The sequence below is a fragment of the Rana temporaria genome, chromosome 1 (assembly GCF_905171775.1).
Source record: "Rana temporaria chromosome 1, aRanTem1.1, whole genome shotgun sequence".
In the NCBI taxonomy this organism is placed as follows: Eukaryota; Metazoa; Chordata; class Amphibia; order Anura; family Ranidae; genus Rana; species Rana temporaria.
The window spans coordinates 633815974-633839250 of NC_053489.1; the positions used below are offsets into that span (position 1 = coordinate 633815974).

The 23277-nt window shown below is 43.2% G+C and overlaps 1 protein-coding gene across 2 annotated transcripts in view; it reads right to left on the reverse strand.

The window, feature by feature from the left end:
* NSG1 (neuronal vesicle trafficking associated 1) overlaps nucleotides 1-23277 on the reverse strand; it is a 116809-nt gene that overhangs the window by 11018 nt on the left and 82514 nt on the right. For both annotated transcript variants that reach the window (XM_040335415.1, XM_040335416.1), the window contains one exon: nucleotides 16189-16299. In XM_040335415.1, coding sequence (XP_040191349.1) covers nucleotides 16189-16299 — 111 coding nt within the window. The remainder of the gene's footprint in view (nucleotides 1-16188; nucleotides 16300-23277) is intronic.

Here is a 23277-nt window from a genome sequence, read left to right on the forward strand (position 1 = left end):
ATATATATATATATATATATATATATACATGTATAAGCAAGTGATCAAAAAAAGAGAGATCAAAGTTTCATTTACATCCGTCTTTTGTTTTCTTTTCATACAGTGAAACACTTTCAAGAAAGCGTTTTTCATCTCTCTCAGGGATTAATACAAAGCAGCCAGTAGAAAGTATTATGTGCTCCGTACAACATTAACTTTGTGTTTTTAAAATAGGCCTAATTAGTACAGAATGTTCTGACATGCTCCTAAAATATCTGAACTAATTAATATCCTACGGTACAAGCAAAGAGCCAGCGCTCTGTTGCTCTGGAGTCTGCTAAAGACATTAGCGATGGCCTAATCTCATGGACCAGTGGGTATGTACCCACATTGGCTGAGCCTAGCGCCTTCACAGTGAGCCAGCAAGGGAGATTTGGCTGTTTTGTTTGCACATATAATGAAGATGAAAGTCTGGAAGCCGATGCATTGTATTGTAAAAACCTAGTGCTGTATTCTACTAAATCATACTGATTTTTACTTGTAAACAACAGGTGTCCGAAAAGGTCTGGTTTCTGGTTTAAAGTGTTCAGATGGCAATCTCTAAAATATAACTTTTTTGCCTAAAAGAAAAACTAACTAACACTGCACAACACCCTGAACACACCATCCCCACCGTGAAACATGGTGGTGGCAGCATCATGTTGTGGGGATGCTTTTCTTCAGCAGGGACAGGAAAGCTGGTCAGAGTTCATGGGAAGATGGATGGAGCCAAATACAGGGCAATCTTAGAAGAAAATATGTTATGCCGTGTACACACGATTGGTTTGACCGATGAAAAAAGTCCATCTGACTTTTTTCATCGGACAAACCAATTGCGTGTGGGCCCCATCGGTCTTTTTTCCATTGGTGTTAAAAAAAATAGAACATGTTTTAAATTTTTCCGATAGAAAAAAAATGATAGTAAAACCTGATCGTCTGTGTGTAATTCTATCAGAGAAAAATCCACGCAGACTCAAGTCGACGCATGCTCAGAAGCATTGAACTTAATTTTTCTCAGCTCGTCGTTGTGTTTTACGTCACCGCGTTTTGGCATGGTCTGATTTTTGACTGAATGGTGTGTAGACAAGACTGAAGAAAGTCAGCTTCATCGGATATCCGACGTAAAAATCCATCGGATTATATTCCATCAGATATGCGATAGTGTGTACAGGGCTTTAGAGTCTGCAAAAGACTTGAGACTGGGGGGGAGCAAGGTTCATCTTCTAGTGGGACAACGACCCTAAACATACAGGCCCGGATTTAGAAAGCAGTTACGACGGCGTATCTCCAGATACGCCGTCGTAACTCTGAGTGCGGGCCGTCGCATCTCGGCGTCTGATTCATAGAATCAGATACGCCTCAATGTTGCCTAGATACGAGCGGCGTAAGTCTCCTACGCCGTCGTATCTTAGGGTGCAATATTTACGCTGACCGCTAGGGGCGCTTCCCTAGACTTCCGCGTCAAATATGCAAATTAGGTAGATACGCCGATTCAGAAACGTACGTCCGCCCGGCGCATTTTTTTACGTCGTTTACGTAAGGCTTTTTCCGGCGTAAAGTTACCCCTGCTATATGAGGCGTAGCCAATGTTAAGTATCGACGTCGGGCCAGCGTCGAATTTTGCGTCGTTTGCGTAAGTCGTTCGCGAATAGGACTTTGCGTAAGTTACGTTCACGTCAAAACCAATGAGGCTTTGCGGCGTAATTTTAAGCATGCGCACTGGGATACGTCCACGGACGCGCATGCGATGTTCGTAAAAAGCGTCATTTACGCGGGGTCACGAGTAATCAACCTAAAACACGCCCACCTTCTCCACATTTGAATTAGGCGGGGCTTACGCCTGCCCAGTTACACTACGCCACCGTAACTTACAGCGCAAGTTCTTTCTGAATACGGGACCTGCCGCTGTAAGTTACGGCGGCGTAGTGTATCTGAGATACGCTACGCCCGCCGAAAGATACGCAAATGTATCTGAATCTGGGCCACAGACAGCGCTACAATGGAATGGTTTAGATCAAAGCATATTCTTGTGTTAGATTTTCCAAGTCAAAGTCCAGACCTAAATCCAATTGAGAATCTGTGGCAAGACTTGAAAATTGCTGCTCACAGTCGCTCTCCATCCAATCTGACAGAGCTTGAGCTATTTTGCAAAGAAGAATGGGCAAAAATGTCACTCTCTAGATGTGCTGGTAGAGACATCCTCAAAGAAACTTGCAGCTGTAAGAGAAAGGAGGTTCTACAAAGTATTGACCCAGGGGGGCTGAATACAAATGCACGCCACACTTTTCATATAATTTGTAAAAAAAAATTGAAAACCATTTATCATTTCCATTCCACTTCACAATTATGTGCCACTTTGTGTTGGTCTATAACATAAAATACATTTACGTTTTGGGTTGTAAAATGACAGAATGTGGAAAATTTCAAGGGGTATGAATACTTTATAAGGGCACTGTATTGCCTGCTTTTGGGATATGCTCAGTTTCTTGCTGCAGATCTCAATGTCATTCAAATGTTTACATGTAAATTCTGGAAAATTGTTTGTCCGAGGATTTCATCTTGCCATCACTGAGCCAACTAATTTAGTTTGACATCCCGTAAAGCAGAGATCTTCAAACTACGGCCCTCCAGCTGTTACGGAACTACACATCCCATGAGGCTTTGTAAAACTCTGACATGCACAGACATAACTAGGCATGATGGGAGTTGTAGTTCCTGAACAACTGGAGGGCCGTAGTTTGAAGAAGCCTGCCTTAGAGTAACTCCATTTTTGTTGATAAAAAAACTTTCCCCTCTGGGTGATCTGTGTTCAATACAAGGGTTTTAACAAACTGTGTGTTATTGTGGGGAAATACCTGTGTGTTTGTCAGTGTCCATGTGGTAAGTGAATCTAATGGGAGTGGTTTCATGATTATCAATCAGCTGCTGCACCTGCTGGGCTCAAATCAGGAAACTGGCAGGATCTGTACCCCTTTTGAGAGTATCTCACCAAAAATGACTTGAATCTTAATGCAGACTTCTTGGAAAATTGGTGAGCCAATCACACAAGCAGACAATTAAGTTTCTGGGGGGCATTCTGTATACAAAACACCTCCAGGTAGCCATATTGCATTTTACAGAAATTTACTGCGCTGCAGATTGAAAAGAAAAGGCAATTTTTAATAACATTCAACTACAAAAAGACGTGTGTCACAATTGTATATGCTATATTTTTTATTTTTATTATTTGCTATTTATTTCCCCATGAAAGTGGAGTTACCCTTTAAATGTTTGTCCGTTCTACTACTTCAGTGGAATCCCAGACACATAAACCACTTCAGCTCCGGAAGGGTTACCCCCCTTCCTGACCAGGCCATTTTTTGTGATACAGCACTGACAGTTGTGCGATGCTGTACCCATATAAAATGTTTGTCCTTTTTTTTCCCACAAATAGAGCTTTCTTTTGGTGGTATTTGATCACCTCTGCGGTTTTTATTTTTTGTGCTATAAAGAAAATTGGAAAAAAAAAATATATTTTTTACTTTTATAAAACATATCAAGGAAAAAATGTAAAGAATAAATACATTTCTTCATCAATTTAGGCCAATTTGTACTCCTACATATTATTGTACTGTACTGTATTGTTAAAAAAAATCCCAATAAGCGCATATTGATTGGTTTGCGCAAAAGTTATAGCATCTACAAACTATGTGATATTTTTCTTTATTTTTTTATTTTTTACAGGTAATGGTGGCAATCAGTGACTTATAGCGGGACTGCGATTTTGCGGCGGACAAATCCGTTAAATGTGTTGCTAGGGAATGCTTTCTAACTGTAAGGGGGGTGCTTTTACTGGGGGAAGGTAAAGATTAGTGTTCCTGCATAGCAGAAATGCAGGATCAGTACATTCCCCCTTCACAGAACAGTGGTCTGCCTTGTTCACATAGACAGACCGACGTTCTGCCTGTCTCCCGAACAATAGATAGGTCCCAGTCGACAGCACATCCGCTGGACCCGCTGATTGATCCAATCACAGTGGGAGCGGGTCGCCAGCGGCATGTGTGTGCGCCAGACCCGGAAGTGTCAGATCACGTACTAGGTAGCCGCAGTATATGGAAGGGGGGGGGGCGATCCGCAAGCGGTTAAACATATTTATTTTGCGCCTAGAAGCTGAGTATGATGGTATTTTCAAATTTTCCCATCACTTTGATCAAAAACAATCATCAATTTGACCCCACGTACCATTAGCAAAATTGATTGAACGTCCTTAAAGTCGTAAAGGTTTGTGTTTTTTCACCTTAATGCACCTTAATGCATCCTATCCCCTTTTTTTAAACAAAATTGTACTGGTGTATGGCCAGCAGGGCCGCCATCAGGGGGGTACAGGCAGTACACCTGTAAGGGGTCCGGAGATCCCCAGGGGCCCGGAGGCCTACAGGGCCCCAGGTGGCAACTCCCTCTTTTTTTATAAAAAAAAAAAAAATGTAATATATATTTTTTTTTATTAAAGAGACAATTTTTTTTTTTAGAGGTCCGGAGGTCACCAGGGGCCCCAAGACCCCCAGGGCCCCGGATGGCAACCCCCTCTTTTTTTATTTATTTTATAAAAAAAAAAATTCTAATATTTTTATTTTATTTTTTATTAAAGGGCCAATTTTTTTTTGGGGCCCGGAGATCCCCAGGGCCCCGGATGACAACCCCCCTTTTTTATAATTTTTTTTTTATATATATATTTTTTTTATTTATTTTATATATATATTATTAACCACTTAAGGACCGGACCAATATGCTGCTACATGACCCAAGGGGTTTTTACAATTCAGCACTGCGTCGCTTTAACAGACAATTGCACGGTCGTGCGATGTGGCTCCCAAACAAAATTGGCGTCCTTTTTTCCCCACAAATAGAGCTTTCTTTTGGTGGTATTTGATCACCTTTGCAGTTTTTATTTTTTGCACTATAAACAAAAATAGAGCGACAATTTTGAAAAAAATGCAATATTTTTTACTTTTTGCTATAATAAATATCCCCCAAAAACATATATAAATTTTTTTTTTCCTCAGTTTAGGCCGATACGTATTCTTCTACCTATTTTTGGTAAAAAAAAAATCGCAATAAGCGTTTATCGGTTGGTTTGCGCAAAATTTATAGCGTTTACAAAATAGGGGATAGTTTTATTGCATTTTTATAAAAAAAAAAATTTTTACTACTAAAGGCGGCGATCAGCGATTTTTTTCGTGACTGCGACATTATGGCGGACACTTCGGACAATTTTGACACATTTTTGGGACCATTGTCATTTTCACAGCAAAAAATGCATTTAAATTGCATTGTTTATTGTGAAAATGACAGTTGCAGTTTGGGAGTTAACCACAGGGGGCGCTGTAACATTTAGGGTTCACTTTGTGTGTGTTTACAACTGTAGGGGGGTGTGGCTGTAGGACTGACGTCATCGATCGAGTCTCCCTATATAAGGGATCACTCGATCGATGCAGCGCCATAGTGAAGCACGGGGAAGCCGTGTTTACATACGGCTCTCCCCGTTCTTCAGCTCCGGGGAGCGATCGCGACGGAGCGGCTATAAACAAATAGCCGCGCCGTCGTCCCGGATCGCTCCCCGTGGGAATCCGACCGCCGCATGTAGCGGGGGGGTCCCGATCGGACCCCCGACCCACGTCTAGGCAGGGACGTACAGGTACGCCAATGTGCCTGTACGTGCCATTCTGCCAACGTATATGTACATGCGGTGGTCGGGAAGTGGTTAAAGGGCCCAGAGGTCCCCAGGCCCCCGGATGACAACCCCCTTTTTTTTTATAAAAAAAAAATATTTTTATTTATATTTTATTTCTTCTTTTTTTTATATATATATATATATATATATATATATATATATATATATATATATTTTTTTTTTTATTATTAAAGGGCTCAGAGGTCCCCAGGGCACCATGTGGCAAACCCCCTTTTTTTTATTTTTTATAAATGTTTATTTTTGTTTATATATATTTATTTTTTATTTTTTTATTAAAGAGCCCAGAGGTCCCCAGGGCCCTGGATGGCAACCCCCCCCCCCTTTTTTTTAAATAAATGTTTATTTTATTTTTTTTATATATTTTTTTTATTTATTTTTATTACAGGGCCCAGAGGTTTCTTTTTTTTTAATTATTATTATTAAAGGGCCCAAAGGTCCCGGATGGCAACCCCCCTTTTTTGTAATTTCTTTTTATAAAAAATTATAAAAAAATAATAATAATTTGTGTATATATATATATATATATATATATACTGTGTATATATATATATATATATATATAATTTATATATTTTTTATTAAAGGGCCCAGAAGTCCCCAGGACCCCGGATGGCTACCCCCCCTTTTCTTATATATATTTTTTTTTTTTTTTTTTTTTTTTGTAAAGGCCCCCCCCCCCCCGCTTCTCAAGTCGAGGCAGCCCCCCCGTTCCCCTCAATTTCAGGCGGCAGCACCCCCCCCCCCCCCCCGGTTTCATCCAAGAATCTGGTTCACACCTTTATCAATTTCCAGAAGCTCCCTGCTATCAGTTACCTGCAGTGTGTCTGATAACAAGCTGTCTGCATACTGTTCATTAGCTAGAGAGCGGTGACTTATTGATGGAGCACCACAGATATTGCACCTGACATTGAGTGATTGGAATGTTAGTGAGCAGCGAGAAGTGGACATGTCTCGGAGCGTACGGAAAGGATCCGGTGGAGGTAGAAGCAGATACATCATGTAAGGGATACATTATTTTTGCACATACATCATACCGTACGAGAGATTGCAAATTCTCCAGTACCAGATGGATATATATAGGAGCATTTTTGTGATATGCCTAATAATTCAGACAGATTAGAATGAAATATTTCCACATGTGCTTGTAGTGAACCTGTCTAAGAAAAGCCTATCAAGAAATAACAGACGAATAAAAGGTACAGAGATATATATTGTGTTTTCCCATCCCCCCGAGAGACACAAAACTGCTGTGCTTGTTATATATATATACACGTTTCAGGTTTGAAGTCAGAGCTCTGACGGGTCCACTCAAATCAGGACCTATTTAGAGCTATGCGTTTGTGTAGAGCTGCATTATTTTGTAGTGTTAGGAAGGTGAGTTGTCATGCATCAACAGGCGGTTTTTAATTTAGAGTAGATAGGGTAACAGCCATTGACCAAGACTTGTAACTAAAGCATCAAAACATATGCAATATACATTTTGATGCGCTGCCATTCACTTGTTTTGGCCGCCCAAAGCAATAAAATGCCGAAAAAATTGACACATGCATCCTAACGCGTTGCAACATGTTACTTTAACCACTTGCCTACAGGGCGCTTTCACCCCCTTCCTGCCAGAGCCATTTTTCATCTTTCAGCGCTGTCGCACTTTGAATGACAATTGCGCGGTCATGCTACACTGTAACCATCTGACATTTTTCTTTTGGTGGTATTTAATCACTGCTGGGATTTTTATTTTTACAGTGACGTGGCACTTATGGGCACTGATGAGGAGGCACTAATATTCTGCACTTATGGGCACTGATATGTGGCACTGATAAACACTGATGGGTGGCACTACACTGATGGGTGGCACTGCTGGGCACTTATAGGTGGCACTGACAGGCACGGATAGCCAGCACTGATAGGTGGTGTGGATAGGTGGAATTGATGGGCAGCACTGAGGGGTGGCACTGATAGGCGGCACTGAAAGCCAGCACTGGCTGGTATCACTAATGACTAATGAGCACTGATTGCTGGCATTGGTGGGCACTGATTGCTGGCATTGGTGGGCACTGATTGCTGGCATTGGTGGGCACTGATTAGTGGCACTACTGGTGCTCTAATGTAATCAGGGCACTGATCATCAATGCCCTGATTACATTTCTTACTGTCCCCTGCGAGGAGATGCCACTGACTGGCTCTCCTCGCCACACACTGTGTGAGGCGATGAGAGCTGATTACTGGCACTTCCGCATTTACATGTGACAGGCTGTGATTGGACACAGCCAATCACATGGTTAAAGAGCCACATCAGTAGCTCTTTACAGAGATCGGGGTCGCGCAGTGTCCTAGTAACCCCTGCGCGACTGCGATCACCGAGCTGTTCACCCCTGCAGCTGTCATATGATGTCCACCCAGAACAAGAGCTGCACCGTCCCTGCATCATTTGACGGTGGGCAGGCGGCAAGTGGTTAATATATATATTCTTAGAGGATATTTATTATAGCAAAAAGTAAATAATATTGCTTTTTTTTATAGCGCAAAAAATAAACACCGCAGAGGTGATCAACCACCACCAAAAGAAAGCTCTATTTGTTGGGAAAAAAAGGACGTCGATTTTGTTTGGGAGTCGCGTCTCGCAACCGCACAATTGTCAGTTAAAGTGACGCAGTGCCGAATCGCAAAAAGTGGCCCGGTCATTTGGCAGCCAAATCCTCCGGGGCTGAAGTGGTTAGGAGAATAGTTCCTGTAACCAGTGTCTCTGCAGCCCAGATCTCTCAAGCTGTCAGTCAAAGAACAGAAGTTCTGATTTTGCTGCAGAGGCTGATTTACTCTCGGGATCCAATTACTGAACAGGCAGCAATTGTGAGCTGAATATTTTACCAGCTTTATCTGGTCTGGCAATACGTCATGCTAGCACATGTATGAGACAAACCACGAGCGTCACAAAGAGAAATACAGTAAGTGATTACCCAGCCCAGATCAGGAGTAGAGAGGATTATGAATTAACCCAATGATATACAGGTATGGATGGGTAGAGGTGAAGCTGTGTCTATGGGCTTCAGTGCTAATGATTTTCGCTTATTTAAGGGCAATGGGATTAGTGTCGGCTTTCTAGGTGGGTAGACCGTGTCTGCAGAATTTGCTGGTTACAGCAAATCAAACCTTCTCTGCATGTTGATGCAATCTCTGCAGTGATCCCGTCTCAATACACACAATGAGGCAACATTTGGGTGGAGCGCAGCCTCTGTGTTTTACCCAGCTACTGCAGTGTGGGCCAGCTCCACCAACTACATGGGGTAATCGGCCCCCTTCATACAGATAATAGCAGGATAGAATGTCAGATTGTGATGGTCCTTATTAGAAGGCAGGATCTTCCAGAATATGCTGAAAGGATCACTATGTCTTCCGCACTGGAATGATTCAGCAATCGACTTTGTCAAGAATTTGAATGCTGAGATTTTTGGAAGGGAAACTATACATGAGAAAATGACATACACTGATCAGCCAAAACACTCATCACCCATCTAATATTGAGTAGGTTCCGCTTTTGCCACCAAAACAGCCCTGACTCATTAAAGCATGGACCTCTATGCCCTTTTGAATGTATGTGGTGAAATCGGGCGCCAAGCCATCAAAAGCAGATCACTGCCTCAGCCGGCTTGCCTTCTTCCTATAGTGCATCCTGGTGCCATCTCTTCCCTAGGTAAGCATTGGACATGTTCCCGGTCATCCACATGATGTAAAAGAAAACGTGATTCATAAGACCAGGCCACTTTCTTCTATTGCTCCGTGGTCCAGTTTTGATATTCATGTGCCCATTGTAGGTGCTTTTTAGTTAGCATGGCCACGTTGACCAGTCTGCAGCTACGCAGCCCAATACACAAACTGCGATGTACTGTGTGTTCTGACATCTTTCTATCGGAAACCGCATTAACTTTTTCAGCACTTTGAGTTAGAGTATCTATTATTTTGGACTATACAAGCCAGCCTTCGCTCCCCATGTGCATCCATCAGCCTGACAACCACTGTAAATGGGCATGCTTGCCACCAACCACCAGTGTACAGTACAGGGTTTTATTCCCACTTACCCCGGGTTAATTAATCTTAGCAGGGGTTCCCCAGGATCTGAAAATTATTTTAAAGGTTCCTCTGGGCTAAAAAGGCTGAGAAAGGCTGCTCCTGAGGGTTGGCAACTAGTATTTGCGCAATGAAAAGTCAGCATTATAGGTGATATCTAGTCATTGTGAGAGGGGTGAATGAAATGGAAAATCCTTTTCATGATTGTAGCACCCTCTAGTGCGCTACTAGTGTCAGAGTTGGTAAAACATAGTCTGGATCAGGGCTAAGTCTGATTCATGAAATCTGGGTCAGGGTTTACTGACTCATGCAGGCAGCTCTCTGGTGCCTCCCCTTGGTTCTGGAATGTTAGAGAACATTCTGGAAGTTGGAGGCTAGGAGGTTTGTTCTGCATTCTCAGGGGAGCTTGACCAATCTCCAGTTGGTGGGCTTGGCAGGGTGGTCAGGCCATCCCTCAATTATGGATGAGTCATGCTGGCAAGAGATCCGGGATGAAGATGGAGTGATGAGGGAACTGCCGGTAGCCCTTGAGGCCCTGGGGTAGGTGGGGATGCTCTGTCTCAGGCTGGAGCTCAAATGCTGGCCTGAGATGATCCTAACAACAGAAGCAGTTTGTAGGAAGCCATCCCTGAGAGGCAGCAGGAGCCAGGAGGACTGCAGCACGTTCAAGAACTTACAAGGGGAGATACTGCCAAATGTAGAGGGTCTCTTTGGAAGATAGAGGTGTGCTTAAATCTTCCCTAAACCTTGCACTAGGAGAACTCTGGAGTCAGCCAGGTAGACTGGTAAAGAGTCAGCCAGGTAGACTGGTAAAGAGTCAGCCAGGTAGACTGGTAAAGAGTCAGCCGGGTGGACTGGTGAACAGTCATTCAGATAGACTGGTGAACAGTCAGCCGGGTAGACTGGTGAAGAGTCAGTCGGGTAGACTGGTGAAGAGTCAGTCGGGTAGACTGATGAAGAGTCAGCCGGGTAGACTTATGAAGAATCAGCCGGGTAGACTTATGAAGAATCAGCCGGGTAGACTTGTGAAGAATCAGCCAGGTAGACTGGTGAAGAGTCAGCCGGGTAGACTGGTAAAGAGTCAGCCGGGTAGACTGGTGAAGAGTCAGCCGGGTAGACTGGTAAAGAGTCACCAGGGTGGGCTGGTGGAGAAGCAGCCAGATTGACTGGCATTTCCTGCAGTTGGTAGAGCTAAGATCAGTGTCTACAATGGAGTTGGAGGTACTCCATGATGCAGCTTACAGCACTTTGTGCTACTTTCTAAAGAGACTGTGAGTTCCTAGTCATTAGGGGCGTTTGCTCTTCTAACAGAGCCCGTTATCTGCTGATTTTGTTACTGTGAAGTTGGGCATCGCGTTATCCATATTCCCCATCCAAGTTATTACCCCTAATAAAACATCAAAACAAAGCCCAAAGACTGTTCCTTGTCTCTGGATGAAAGCTGAAATTGCTATTTGCTCGGCTGTGTAGGAGTAATGAACCCTGTCATTTGCAACCCGTACAGGGGTAGTGCTACATGATAATAAAAGAACAATATATAAAAAGCTGATCTTTGCTTCAAGTGACCAGCAGACCCCTGGTGGTCCTCGGATCGGAGACTGAGACAAGATGCAACCTGAAATGCTTTACTTTTAAATATGTCATGATTTTTCATCTTACTAAATACAAAGCATTTTATTTCATTTCTGCATTTCTTTATGAAGTGGTGAGTCCAGTGTTTTCTGGTACGGCTTTCATATCCAGGTGTAACTGACACATAACTTTGAGCTCCTTTCCACAGCATGTCTCGTTATTCTCTATATAATAAAACTCACATTTCAGATTCTCATCATCTCCGACAGAGCGACACATAACACAAGCCCAACAGGAGGAAGTCAGATCTCTTCTTCTGGAACGTAAGTACTTTTCAGACTTCCAAAATACTGTAGAGTCTAAAATAAGGCCACAAGTAGTGTGTGATGCTGGCGTTGTATTGAAACCCAAGTCGGGCGTCAAAAAGGCCAATTACTGGGCATGTAGAAAAACCTGGAATACTGCAGAAAATGATTTCTAGAAAGCAAAGCACTTAGTAAGTCAAGACACTGCCAGGCTCGCTGGCTTTTTAATGTCCTGCTCTGATCTATTGGAGGGCATTCCATGAGAAGCGCCTACGCCCCTGTCACTGTGGCAGCCAATGTCACCCTCTATCGCAGTGATCAGACACATTGATTTTTATTTTTTTTTTGCTAATATGGATACTGAGGAATCAATACATAGATACAGATGCTGCAACACTATCTCTTCCATCCCCTGTGCCTGGCCATTTTAGTATTTTATCTGAATACAGGGAGGAAACGAAGGGTAAGCTGCTCTGCTTAGGGTCACCTAATGATAGGGATGAGCAAGATGGGGAAGTTTGTTTAATACAACTTTAAGTGCAACAATAAATATTCACAAGTCCTTTAAATAACATGATTAAAGCAGCATTAACCTCCCTTACGTCTGCGCTATTTTCAAAGGTCATTGCGGACCTCCATTGCCGGTGTTCTGTCAATTTCTCCAACCCATCAGAAACTTCAACCACTTAACTTCCGGTTTCTTTAAACCAGCAGTTATTGGAATTTTTAACGAATTGGTGGTTGGACAAAACAACAGAAACCAAATAGAGTCCATTGCGGGATATTATGAGCAGAGATTTTTACTCCGCTCCGATACTAGCCAACAAAATGGCCGCCTGCGAGGTGGCGACAACTTTGTCCTCGTTAGCTGCTGTGCTGTCAAAACGGCTCAATCTTCCTTAACTGGACTCTATTCGATTGTCTGTGTTGTTTCCAACCACCAATTCATCAAATTCTCCAATTACTAAGAGTTTAAATAAACTGGAAGTGACGTAGTTGGAGTCATATGAAGTCCTCCCGTGCATTAGCTGCCTGCGCGCTCCCTTGCACACCGCGCTCTGTGGTCACAGAGTCAATGAGACTCAGCTGATCACAGATCAGAGTAAGCCAATGACAGCTGTTCACGTAATGTAAACAGAAAGCCGGTAATCATTTTTTTTTCTCCTCACGCTAACAGCTAACAGCGTGAGGAGAAAAAAAAAGCCGATCATCGGCTTCTGTGAAAGGGACATCGGTCCCAAAGAGGAAGAGCCACAACCACCTCATCTGTGCTCACCAGTGCCACCTGCCAGTGCACACAAGTGCATATTGGTGCACCAATCAGTGCCACCTATCAATGCCCACTAGTGGTGCCAATCAGTGCCCATTAGTGCCTCAGTGCCACCTCATCAGTGCTCACCAGTGCCACCTATCAGTGCCAATTAGTGCAGCCTATCAGTGCCCATCAGTGCAGCCTCATCAGCATACATCAATGAAGGAGAAAAATGACCTGTTTGCAGAATTTTATAACAAACTATAAAACTGTTTTGTTTTTCCAAATTTTTAACAAAAGATAAAAAACCCAGCAGTGATTAAATACCACTAAAAGAAAGCTCTATTTGTGGTAAAAAATATATAAATCTGAGAATCGCGGCGATACCTCACATGTGTGATTTTAACACCGTTTACATATGCGGGCGCGACTTTCGTATGCATTTCCTTTGCTGTGCGAGCTCGCGGGGATGGGGGCGCTTTAAAAAAATATATATTATTTATTTTTATTATTTTACATTGTGTTTTTTATAAAAAAAATAAATCGCTTTTATAGCTGTCACAAGGAATGTAAACATCCCTTGTGACAGTAATAGGTGGTGACAGGTACTCTTTCCTCCTTTGCACTTCAAAGTATTCAGATCGCCGAAAACAGATATTCTGAATACTGTATATATTTTTTTAAAACAGCGTCATTGGCAGCCGAGTAAACCGGAAGTGACGTTGTGACGTCGCCTCCATGTTTACAGACAAGACTGGAACAAAGCCACGTGGCCGTCCGGCTTCCGTCCAGTCTGTCTTTAGCTGCCGGAGGTGGCAGATCGAGGATCGGGTCTCTCGGTGGGATGGGAAGCCCAGTAAGAGCGGCAGGAGGGGGGTGTCCCCTCCTGATCCTCCAGGATAACAACTGAGCGGCTTTTAGCCGCATTGGTTGTTATCCCTGGAAAGCCGACTGCCCGCTCTAAAAAACGGTACCGAGATGATGCCTGCAGCTGCGGGCATCATCCTGGTATAACCCCCTAAAGCCGAGGTCGCATATATGCGTGCGGTCGACGCGAAGGGGCTGTCCTCAGAAGAATAACGCTTAATATGTTGTAAATATTATTTTACTTGCTAGGAATTTCCACCCAGAATATGTGGGACATGTGATATCTCCTCTGTACTTTTTTAAGTTTATATAAACCAAATGTCTCTGTGGTTTTCAGTGGTAAGGGGGTTAGAACCTTTTCAGGCTTTTAATTCTGTCAAAATCTCCAGTAGGTGTGTTATGATTAAGCGCTGTTAACTGTGTGAAACGCTTTAACATTTTTATCTCCTGGTGCTCGCTGTGCGGAATATGCTTTTATTTGTTGATCACTACAATAAAGATTATGGCATGCATTCTTCCGGAGTGGAGTGTGCAGCCACTCATCCTTTTTTCCCTAGGGAGGTTCAACCCTACTGTTACCTGGACTAAAAATAAAGAAAAATTCAAGACTTTGATATATCACTGAGCAGGAAAATCTTCCAGTTAATACACTTTCTTCAAGTATAGCTAACCAAGAGTGAAGATACACTATGGGCCAGATTCTCAGTGGCGTTACGACGGCGCAACACCATTTGCGCCGTCGTAAGTCCTAATCTGGCCCAGGGTATCTATGCGACTGATTCTTAGAATCAGTTACGCATAGATATCCATTAGATCTGACAGGCGTAAGGCTCTTACGCTGTCAGATCTTAGATGCAATTTTTTTTCCCGCCGCTAGGTGTCGCCTCGTCGTTTTCCCCGTCGTCTATGCAAATTAGCTATTTACGCGAGATTCCCGAACGTACGCGCGCTCGACACAGAGAATTTACGACATTTCCGTAGCCTTTGCGACGCGTAAAGTTGCCCCTGGGTCTATGAGGCGCAGCCAATGTTAAGTATGGCCGTCGTTCCTGCGTCGAAATTTAAAAAAGTACGTCGTTTGCGTAAGTCATCCGTGAATGGCGCTGGGTGCCATTTACGTTAACGTCGAAACCAATGACGTCCTTGCGACGTCATTTAGCGCAATGCACGTCGGGAAATTTTAGGGACGGCGCATGCGCAGTACGATCGGCGCGGGAACGCGCCTAATTTAAATGATCCACGCCCCCTACCTGGATCATTTGAATTAGGCGGGCTTGCGCCGGAGAATTTACGCTACGCCGCCGCAACTTTACAGGCAAGTGCTTTGTGAATCAAGCACTTGCCCGTAAAACTTGCGGCCGCGTAACGTAAATGAGATACGTTACGCCGCCGCTGTTTTACGCAAGTATACGAGAATCTGGCCCTATATTGTCAAAAGCTTTTCACACACACATGAACTTTAATGGCATCCCAGTCTTCAGTATTGAGTTGGCCGCTATTACAGCTTCAACTCTTCTGGGAAGGCTGTCCACAAGGTTTAGGAGTGTGTCTATGGGAATGTTTGACCATTCTCCAGAAGCGCATTTGTGAGGTTAGGCATTGATGTTGGACAAGAAGGCCTGGCTCACAGTCTCCACTCTAATTCATCCCAAAGGTGTTCTATCGGGTTGAGGTTGGGTTGGGTGGGCCAACTCAATATTGAACCCTACAAACTAACGGCTCATACACAAGATCGGACTTCAAACAAACTTTTCTGTGGATTTTTGTTTGAAAGGAGTGTTCCCGACACCCATAGCATACACACGGCAGGACTTTTCTGCAAACTTTCCCAAAACTTTCCCAACATCACGTGTTTTTTCTGCTCTTTTCTGCTCTTCACTTCAACTTCTATTGTTGGTTGATTTTAACATTGGTTCTGGGCATGCGTGTTTGTACTTTGGACTAAAGTCCGATGGATTTCTGTACACACGACTTTGCACCGTAGGACATTTGTTGCTGTAAAGTTTCTCCGTTTGCAGAGCGAACTTTTGTCCGATGAAACCTGAAAAAGTTTGTCCGATGGAGCGTACACACGGTCAGATTTTTTTGAAAACCTGCTCATTTTGAAGTTTGTTGTCAAAAAGTCCGATCGTGTGTATGGGGCTTATAACTGGGATGCCATTAAAGTTCATGTGCATGTAAAGGCAGGTGTCCCAATACATTTGGCAATATAGTGTATTGTCTACAGGACAGGACGTGAAAGAAAATCTCCCCAACGGGACACTGATAGCAAAAAGAAAAAAAATGGCAGAGGTTTTAACCATTTCCTACTCCACCGCTTAAGATTCCTATGAAAAAAAAACGTATATTATAAAAATATAGGCTGCTTGGATCTCTCTTACCTTCAGCACAAATCCTTCGGGACAGGCGTGGTCGTACTTGTAAACCTTGTAGACTACCAAGAACACGATGCAAGCCAGAAATGCCAGAGCAAACAGAACGAGGACGGTGACCTGTGAAAGACAGATATAATCCAATCACTTTTTGTTCTAACTTAGTGGTCCTTAACCTATTTTTGAGGCACGGACCCCTTTTTAAAAATCCTGTAAAAGCTCTGGACCCCCTCCCCAGAAATATTCACATAAACACAACCTTGCATGCAATGAATACAGTGGAACCTTGGATTACGAGCATAATCCGTTCCAGGAGACTGCTTGTGATCCAAAGCACTCGCATATTAAAGCGAGTTTCCCCATAGAAGTCAATGGAGACAAAGATAATTTGTTCTGCATTGACTTATATGACATGTAATACCGCATGTGGCCAGAGGTGGGGGGGGGGGGCGCTGGAGAGCCTTGGAAATACTCAGGAACAGCTTGGCTGATTTCAGAAACCCTCGGAAAGGTTCAGAAACTCTCGGGAATTGACTATTTCCAAATTATTCAGAGTTTTTCCGAACAGCTCTGAAACGTTCCAAGTGTCACCGGCGCCCCCGCACCTCTGGCCAAATGCGGTGCTGCCATTAGCTTGAATTCTGCTAGTTTTGTGAGACAACACTCGCAAAACGAGTCAGGATTTTAAAAAAACGTTGCTCGTTATTTAAGACGCCCGTTAACCGCAATAAACCAAGGTTCCACTGTATATCTTTTTTAGTTTATTTTGAAATTCGATTGCCTCATACTTATATAACAAACACAAAGTTTGAATAAAGAAACAAACAAACAAACCATCTTAACAAAAACCTCACTTTTTATGCAAAAAGCAATGGCCACCCATTACAAAAATTAAATACAATCATCTTGTTCAAATTAAACAAAATACATTTTAATTCTGCTCATAATTACTACTGCTACTACGTACTACAAAATGAAGAAGCACCAACGTCACTTGTGTGCCCCTTTAGTGGCCGGCTGCGCTGCCTCCTCCTCAGTTTTCATTTAACTTAAAGCGGTTGTAAACCGCATAAACTTTTTTTTTTTCCCCCCAAACCTGCAATGCAAAAGGCATAATAGGCTAGTATGCATCGCATACTAGCCTATTATGAAATACTTACCTCGGAACGAGGTGTGTACCACTTACCTGGTCCACGCCGAGCAGGATGTCATCTTGCTCCGGCGTGTCTTCCGGGTATCGCCGCTCCAGCGCTGTGATTGGCTGGAGCGGCGATGACGTCACTCCCGCGCGTGCGCGCGGGAGATTTAAAATCGGCAGGGTCCGGCGATGCCGGTCCTTCAGCCGTGGAGTCCCCCCTGCGCATGCGCCGCCCGCATTGCGGGGGTAATATCTCCTAAACCGTGCAGGTTTAGGAGATATTATCCTTACCTACAGGTAAGCCATGTTGTAGGCTTACCTGTAGGTAAAAGTCCAAATAGTGGGTTTACAACCACTTTAAGAATGGCAATACACATAAATGCAGGTAAAATGCTTTATTATCCTCATAAAATACACACATATAGGGTAAAAAACATTTGCACAGTGTAAAAATTACCCAATTAAACTCCTCTCCACACTTCCGGTTTTCTGCGCTAACCAGGTGTGACATCACCGGCTCCACCCTAAAGCCTGGACAATTGTTTCCGAGCATGTGTTTTTTTCTCCGTCGGAGTTCCATACAGACAAACGGAATTTCCAACCAAATTTTTTTTTTTCGTCGGAAAAAAGGAGAATGCTCTCTTTCTAACTCCGTCGGAATTTCCGACGGAAAAAGTCTGATGGGGCACACACACAGTCGGAATATCCAATGAAAAAATTCTGTCTGACACTGATCGTGTGTACAAGGCATAAGAGGACTTGATAACATAATATGTTTAAATGCAGTTACTGTATATGGAATGTAACCCACAGCACCTTGGTCTTTTGTATGACAAACTTTATTATTTGTTTGCATACTATTTTGTTTTATATATATATATATATATATATATATATATATATATATATATATATATGTTTGGAAGATACCCCTTATTTTACATTTCTATTATTTATATGCTTGAGGTTCTAGGAGGTGATACTGACACATTTTTTATTAGAGTATTTGCCTCGCAGTTGCAGCACAACCCCTTTCACCCACAGGTGCATCTCATTAAATTAGAATATCATCAAAAAGTTCATTTATTTCAGTAATTCAATTCAAAAAGTGAAACTCATATATTTTATATAGATGCTTTATACACAGAGTGATATATTTCAAGCATTTCTTTCTTTTCATTTTGATGATTATGGATTATAGCTAATGAAGACCCAAATTTAAGTATCTTAGTATGCACTCAGTATTAAGTGCATACTATACTGTACATGGGCATTCTTTTCAGTAAGCCATCATTTCTGTATTAAAAATTCTTTTTTTTTTTGTTTCATCGGTAATTTTTAATATTCAAATTTTCTGAGATACTGAATTTGGGGTTTTCACTAGCTGTAAGCCTAAATCATCAACCTTAAAATAAAGAAATTCTTGAAAATACAGTCATGGCCGAAATTGTTGGCACCCTAGACATTTTTCAGAAAATCAAGTATTTATCACACGTTTTGCTATACACATGTTTATTCCCTTTGTGTGTATTGGAACAAAACAAAAAAAGGGAGGGAAAAAAAGCAAATTGGACATAATGTCACACAAAACGCCAAAAATGGGTTGGTCAAAATTCTTGGCACCCTTTTAAAATTGTGGATAAGATTGTTTCAAGCATGTGATGCTCCTTTAAAGTCACCTGGGGCAACAGGTGTGGGCAATATAAAAATCACACCTGAAAGCAGATAAAAAGGAGAGAAGTTCACTTAGGCCCGGATTCATAAAGCACTTACGCCGGCGTATCTCAAAATACGCCGACGTAAGTACAAATGTGCGCCGTCGTATCTATGCGCCGACCCACATACTAAGATACGCCTAAAAATAGGCTTCCTACGACCGACATAACTTGCCTATGCTGTCGTATCGTGGGCGCATATTTACGTTGGGCGCATTTGCCGCTCCCATTGATTTTCTATGCACATATACAAATGAGGGAGATATGCAGATTCACGAACATACTTGCGCCCGGCGCATAATATACGTGATTTGCGTAAGTCGTACGTCCGGCGTAAAGTTATTCCCCATATATGAGGCGCAACCCATGCAAAGGTATGGACCAGGGAACACAGCCGTCGTATTTTACGTAGTTTACGTAGTACGTAAATAGGGCTTGGTGTAGGTTACGTTCACGTCGTAGGCAGTGATCTGTCGTATCTTAGGGAGTAGTTCCGACGTGATTCTGAGCATGCGCACTGGGATATGTCCATGGGACGGCGCATGCGCCGTTCGTTTTAAGTACTTGTATGGCACTCGGCCCATCATTTTCATGGGGTCACGCCTCATTAACATGGCTCACGCCCACTTCCACCTATGACAGCTTACGCCGAGGGAACCCAGCGCAGTTTGGGAGGCAAGTGCTTTGTGAATTTGGTGCTTGCCTCTCTGCGCTACGTCAGCGTAGCGTATATTAGATACGCTACGCCGGCATAAATATGCGTCAATGTATGTGAATCTGGGCCTTAGTCTTTGCATTGGGTGTCTGTGTCTGCCACACTAAGCATGGACAACAGAAAAAGGAGAAGAGAACTGTCTGAGGTCTTGAGAACCAAAATTGTGGAAAAATATCAACAATCTCAAGGTTACAAGTCCATCTCCAGAGATCTAGATTTGCCTTTGTCCACAGTACGCAACATTATCAAGAAGGTTGCAACCCATGGCACTGTAGCTAATCTCTCTGGGCGTGGACAGAAGAGAAAAATTGATGAAAGGTTGCAACGCAGGATAGTCCGGATGGTGGATAAGCCGCCCCAAACAAGTTCCAAAGAAATTCAAGCTGTCCTGCAGGCTCAGGAAACATCAGTGTCAGTGCCAACTATCCGCCGACATTTAAATGAAATGAAACGCTATGGCAGGAGACCCAGGAGGACACAGAGACATAAAAAAGCAAGACTACAGTTTGCCCAAATGTACTTGAGTAAGCCAAAATCCTTCTGGAAAAACATCTTGTGGACGGATGAGACCAAGATAGAGCTTTTTGGTAAAGCACATCATTCTACTGTTTACCGAAAACGGAATGAGGCCTACAAAGAAAAGAACGCAGTACCTACAGTGAAATATGGTGGAGGTTCAATGATGTTTTGGGGTTGTTTTGCTGCCTCTGGCACTGGAAGCCTTGAATGTGTGCAAGGCATCATGAAATCTGAGGATTACCAAAGGATTTTGGGTCGCACTGTAGAGCCCAGTGTCAGAAAGCTGGGTTTGCGTCTGAGCTGGTCTTCCAGCAGGACAATGACCCCAAACAAACGTCAAACCCCCCCTCCCCCCTGAAATGGATGACAACAAAGCGCTGGAGAGTTCTAAAGTGGCCAGCAATGAGTCCGGATCTAAATCCCATTGAACACCTGTGGAGAGATCTTAAAATTGCTGTTGGGAAAAGACGCCCTTCCAATAAGAGAGACCTGGAGCAGTTTGCAAAGAAAGAGTGGTCCAAAATTCCGGGTGAGAGGTGCAAGAAGCTTATTGACGGTTATAGGAAGCGACTGATTTCAGTTCTTTTTTCCAAAGGGTGTGCAACCAAATATTAAGTTAAGGGTGCCAATAATTTTGACCAGCCCATTTTTGGAGTTTTGTGTGACATTATGTCCCATTTGCTTTTTTTCCTCCCTTTTTTGTTTTGTTCCAATACACACAAAGGGAATAAACATGTGTATAGCAAAACATGTGTTACTGCAATACTTTTCTGTGAGAAATACTTGATTTTCTGGAGTGCCAACAATTTCGGCCATGACTGTATATCACTCTGTGGGTAATGCATCTATATAAAATATATGATTTTCACTTTTTGAATTTAATTACTGAAATTAAGTAGCTTTTTGATGATATTCAAATTTTATGAGAATTACCTGTATATACAAGAGTGTGACAGGAGGTGCCACCTGTCAAGCTGTGCATGTAGCGTGTGGGTGAGATGGACAATATAAATCGCTTGTTCATACCGCCCCCATGCCACCCATCTGAAAGTAGCCTAAAAGAAGAACAAAAAAGTAGCTTAAAGCGGAGTTCCACCCACAAATGGAACTTCCACTTTTCGGATTCCTCCCCCCCCCCCCTCCGGTGTCACATTTGGCACCTTTCAGGGGGAAGGGGGGAGCAGATACTGGTCTAATACAGGTATTTTGCTCCCACTTTCGGGCATAGTTACCCCATCCACCCGCGGGTATCTACACCACTTCCGGCGCCTTCTCCGCCCCCCCACACTGTCTTCTGGGAGACACACGGGTCCCAGAACACAGCAGGGACCAGTGGGGTTGCGCATGTGCAGTAGGGAACCAGGAAGTGAAGCCTTGCGGCTTCACGAAGATGGCAGGGCCTCCACCCGAGAGCTGAGGGAGAGAACGGCTTCGGGTGCTGAAATCGCGGGCATCCTGGACAGGTAAGTGTCCATATATTAAAAGTCAGCAGCTGTAGTATTTGTAGCTGCTGACTTAAAAAAAAAAAAAATTGGAACTCAGCTTTAATGAGAAAGGATCAAAACTCCCTGGGCCAGATTCAGATAGGTCAGCGGATCTTTAGATCCGCGTAACCTATCTGATGTACGTTACGCCGCTGAAAGTTTTTGAGGCAAGTGCTTTATTCAAAAAGCACTTGCCTCTAAAGTTGCGGCGGCGTATCGTAAATCCCCCGGCGGAATTCAAATTCCGCGGCTAGGGGGCGTCTAAAATTTAAATCAGGCGCATGCCCGCGCCGATCAAACAGCGCATTCGCCGTCCGCAAATTTTCCCAGCTTGCATTGCTCCAAATGACGTCGCAAGGACGTCGTTGGTTTCGACGTTAACGTAAATTACGTCCGGCCGTATTCGCGAACGACTTACGCAAACGACGTAAAAAATTCAAAACTCGGCACGGGAACGACGGCCATACTTAACATAGGATACGCCGCACTTACCCCTCCTATAGCAGGGGTAACTTTCCGCGGGAAAAAGCCGAACGCAAACGACGTAAAAAAAAAAGCGCCGGGCAGTCGTTATTTTCTGAATCGGCGTAAATGCCCATTTGCATATTCGACGCGTAAAAGATACGGAAGCGCCACCTAGCGGCCGGCCTGGAATTGCAGCCTAAGATCCGACGGTTTAAGTCACTTACACCTGTCGGATCTTAAGCATATCTATGCGTAACATGCTTCTATGAATCAGGCGCATAGATACGACGGCCGGACTCAGAGATACGACGGCGTATCAGGAGATACGCCGTCATATCTTTCTGAATCCGGCCCCCTATTTTTTCAGAACTTGTTCAGTTTTTTTTTTTTTTTACAGAATAAAAAGGTTTGCACATACAACATACCCAACCAGCATGGGGGGGGGGGGATTGGGGGTTGGGGGATTAACATACATTAGCTACAATGGAACTTGAACAGAAAAAAATGGCAGCTCTTATTTAAAACAAATAGTAAAGCATTCTATGTTTAAACCATCTACTGCTCAACAGCTCGTTTATCGTGGCTATTTCATTGGTTGTAAATAGCGGTTGACATTACACAGCAGATCACACTGCCATTATTAGAAATTACTCCCTATAATTATGTAAATTTACAATGGCCATAAAATATGTGTATTTATAGTAAGCAATTACTACATTCAGTTTGATTTCTGCTTTATTATTCACATTTATTATTGTATAATGAGATCTGCGCTGCTGGTGTCAGTGTTAAATACCCACAATGGACTTCATTAATAAAGCATAGTGAAAACAGTGGCACGTGGTTACCCATGGCAACCAGAGTGATGTTACAGCAGGGAGAGACAACCTCTGGTTGCTATGGGTTACATCTTTTGCACTGTGTAATTCAGGAAATCCTGTCTATTAAGTGAAGATGGCAGCAGGTGAAATGTATGTAAATTGGGTTGAGAAATAGGAGTAATCAGGTGTTTCAGCTTGAGAGTGCTTATGCTAATAGAAGCCGATCAGTAAATGCTGCAGT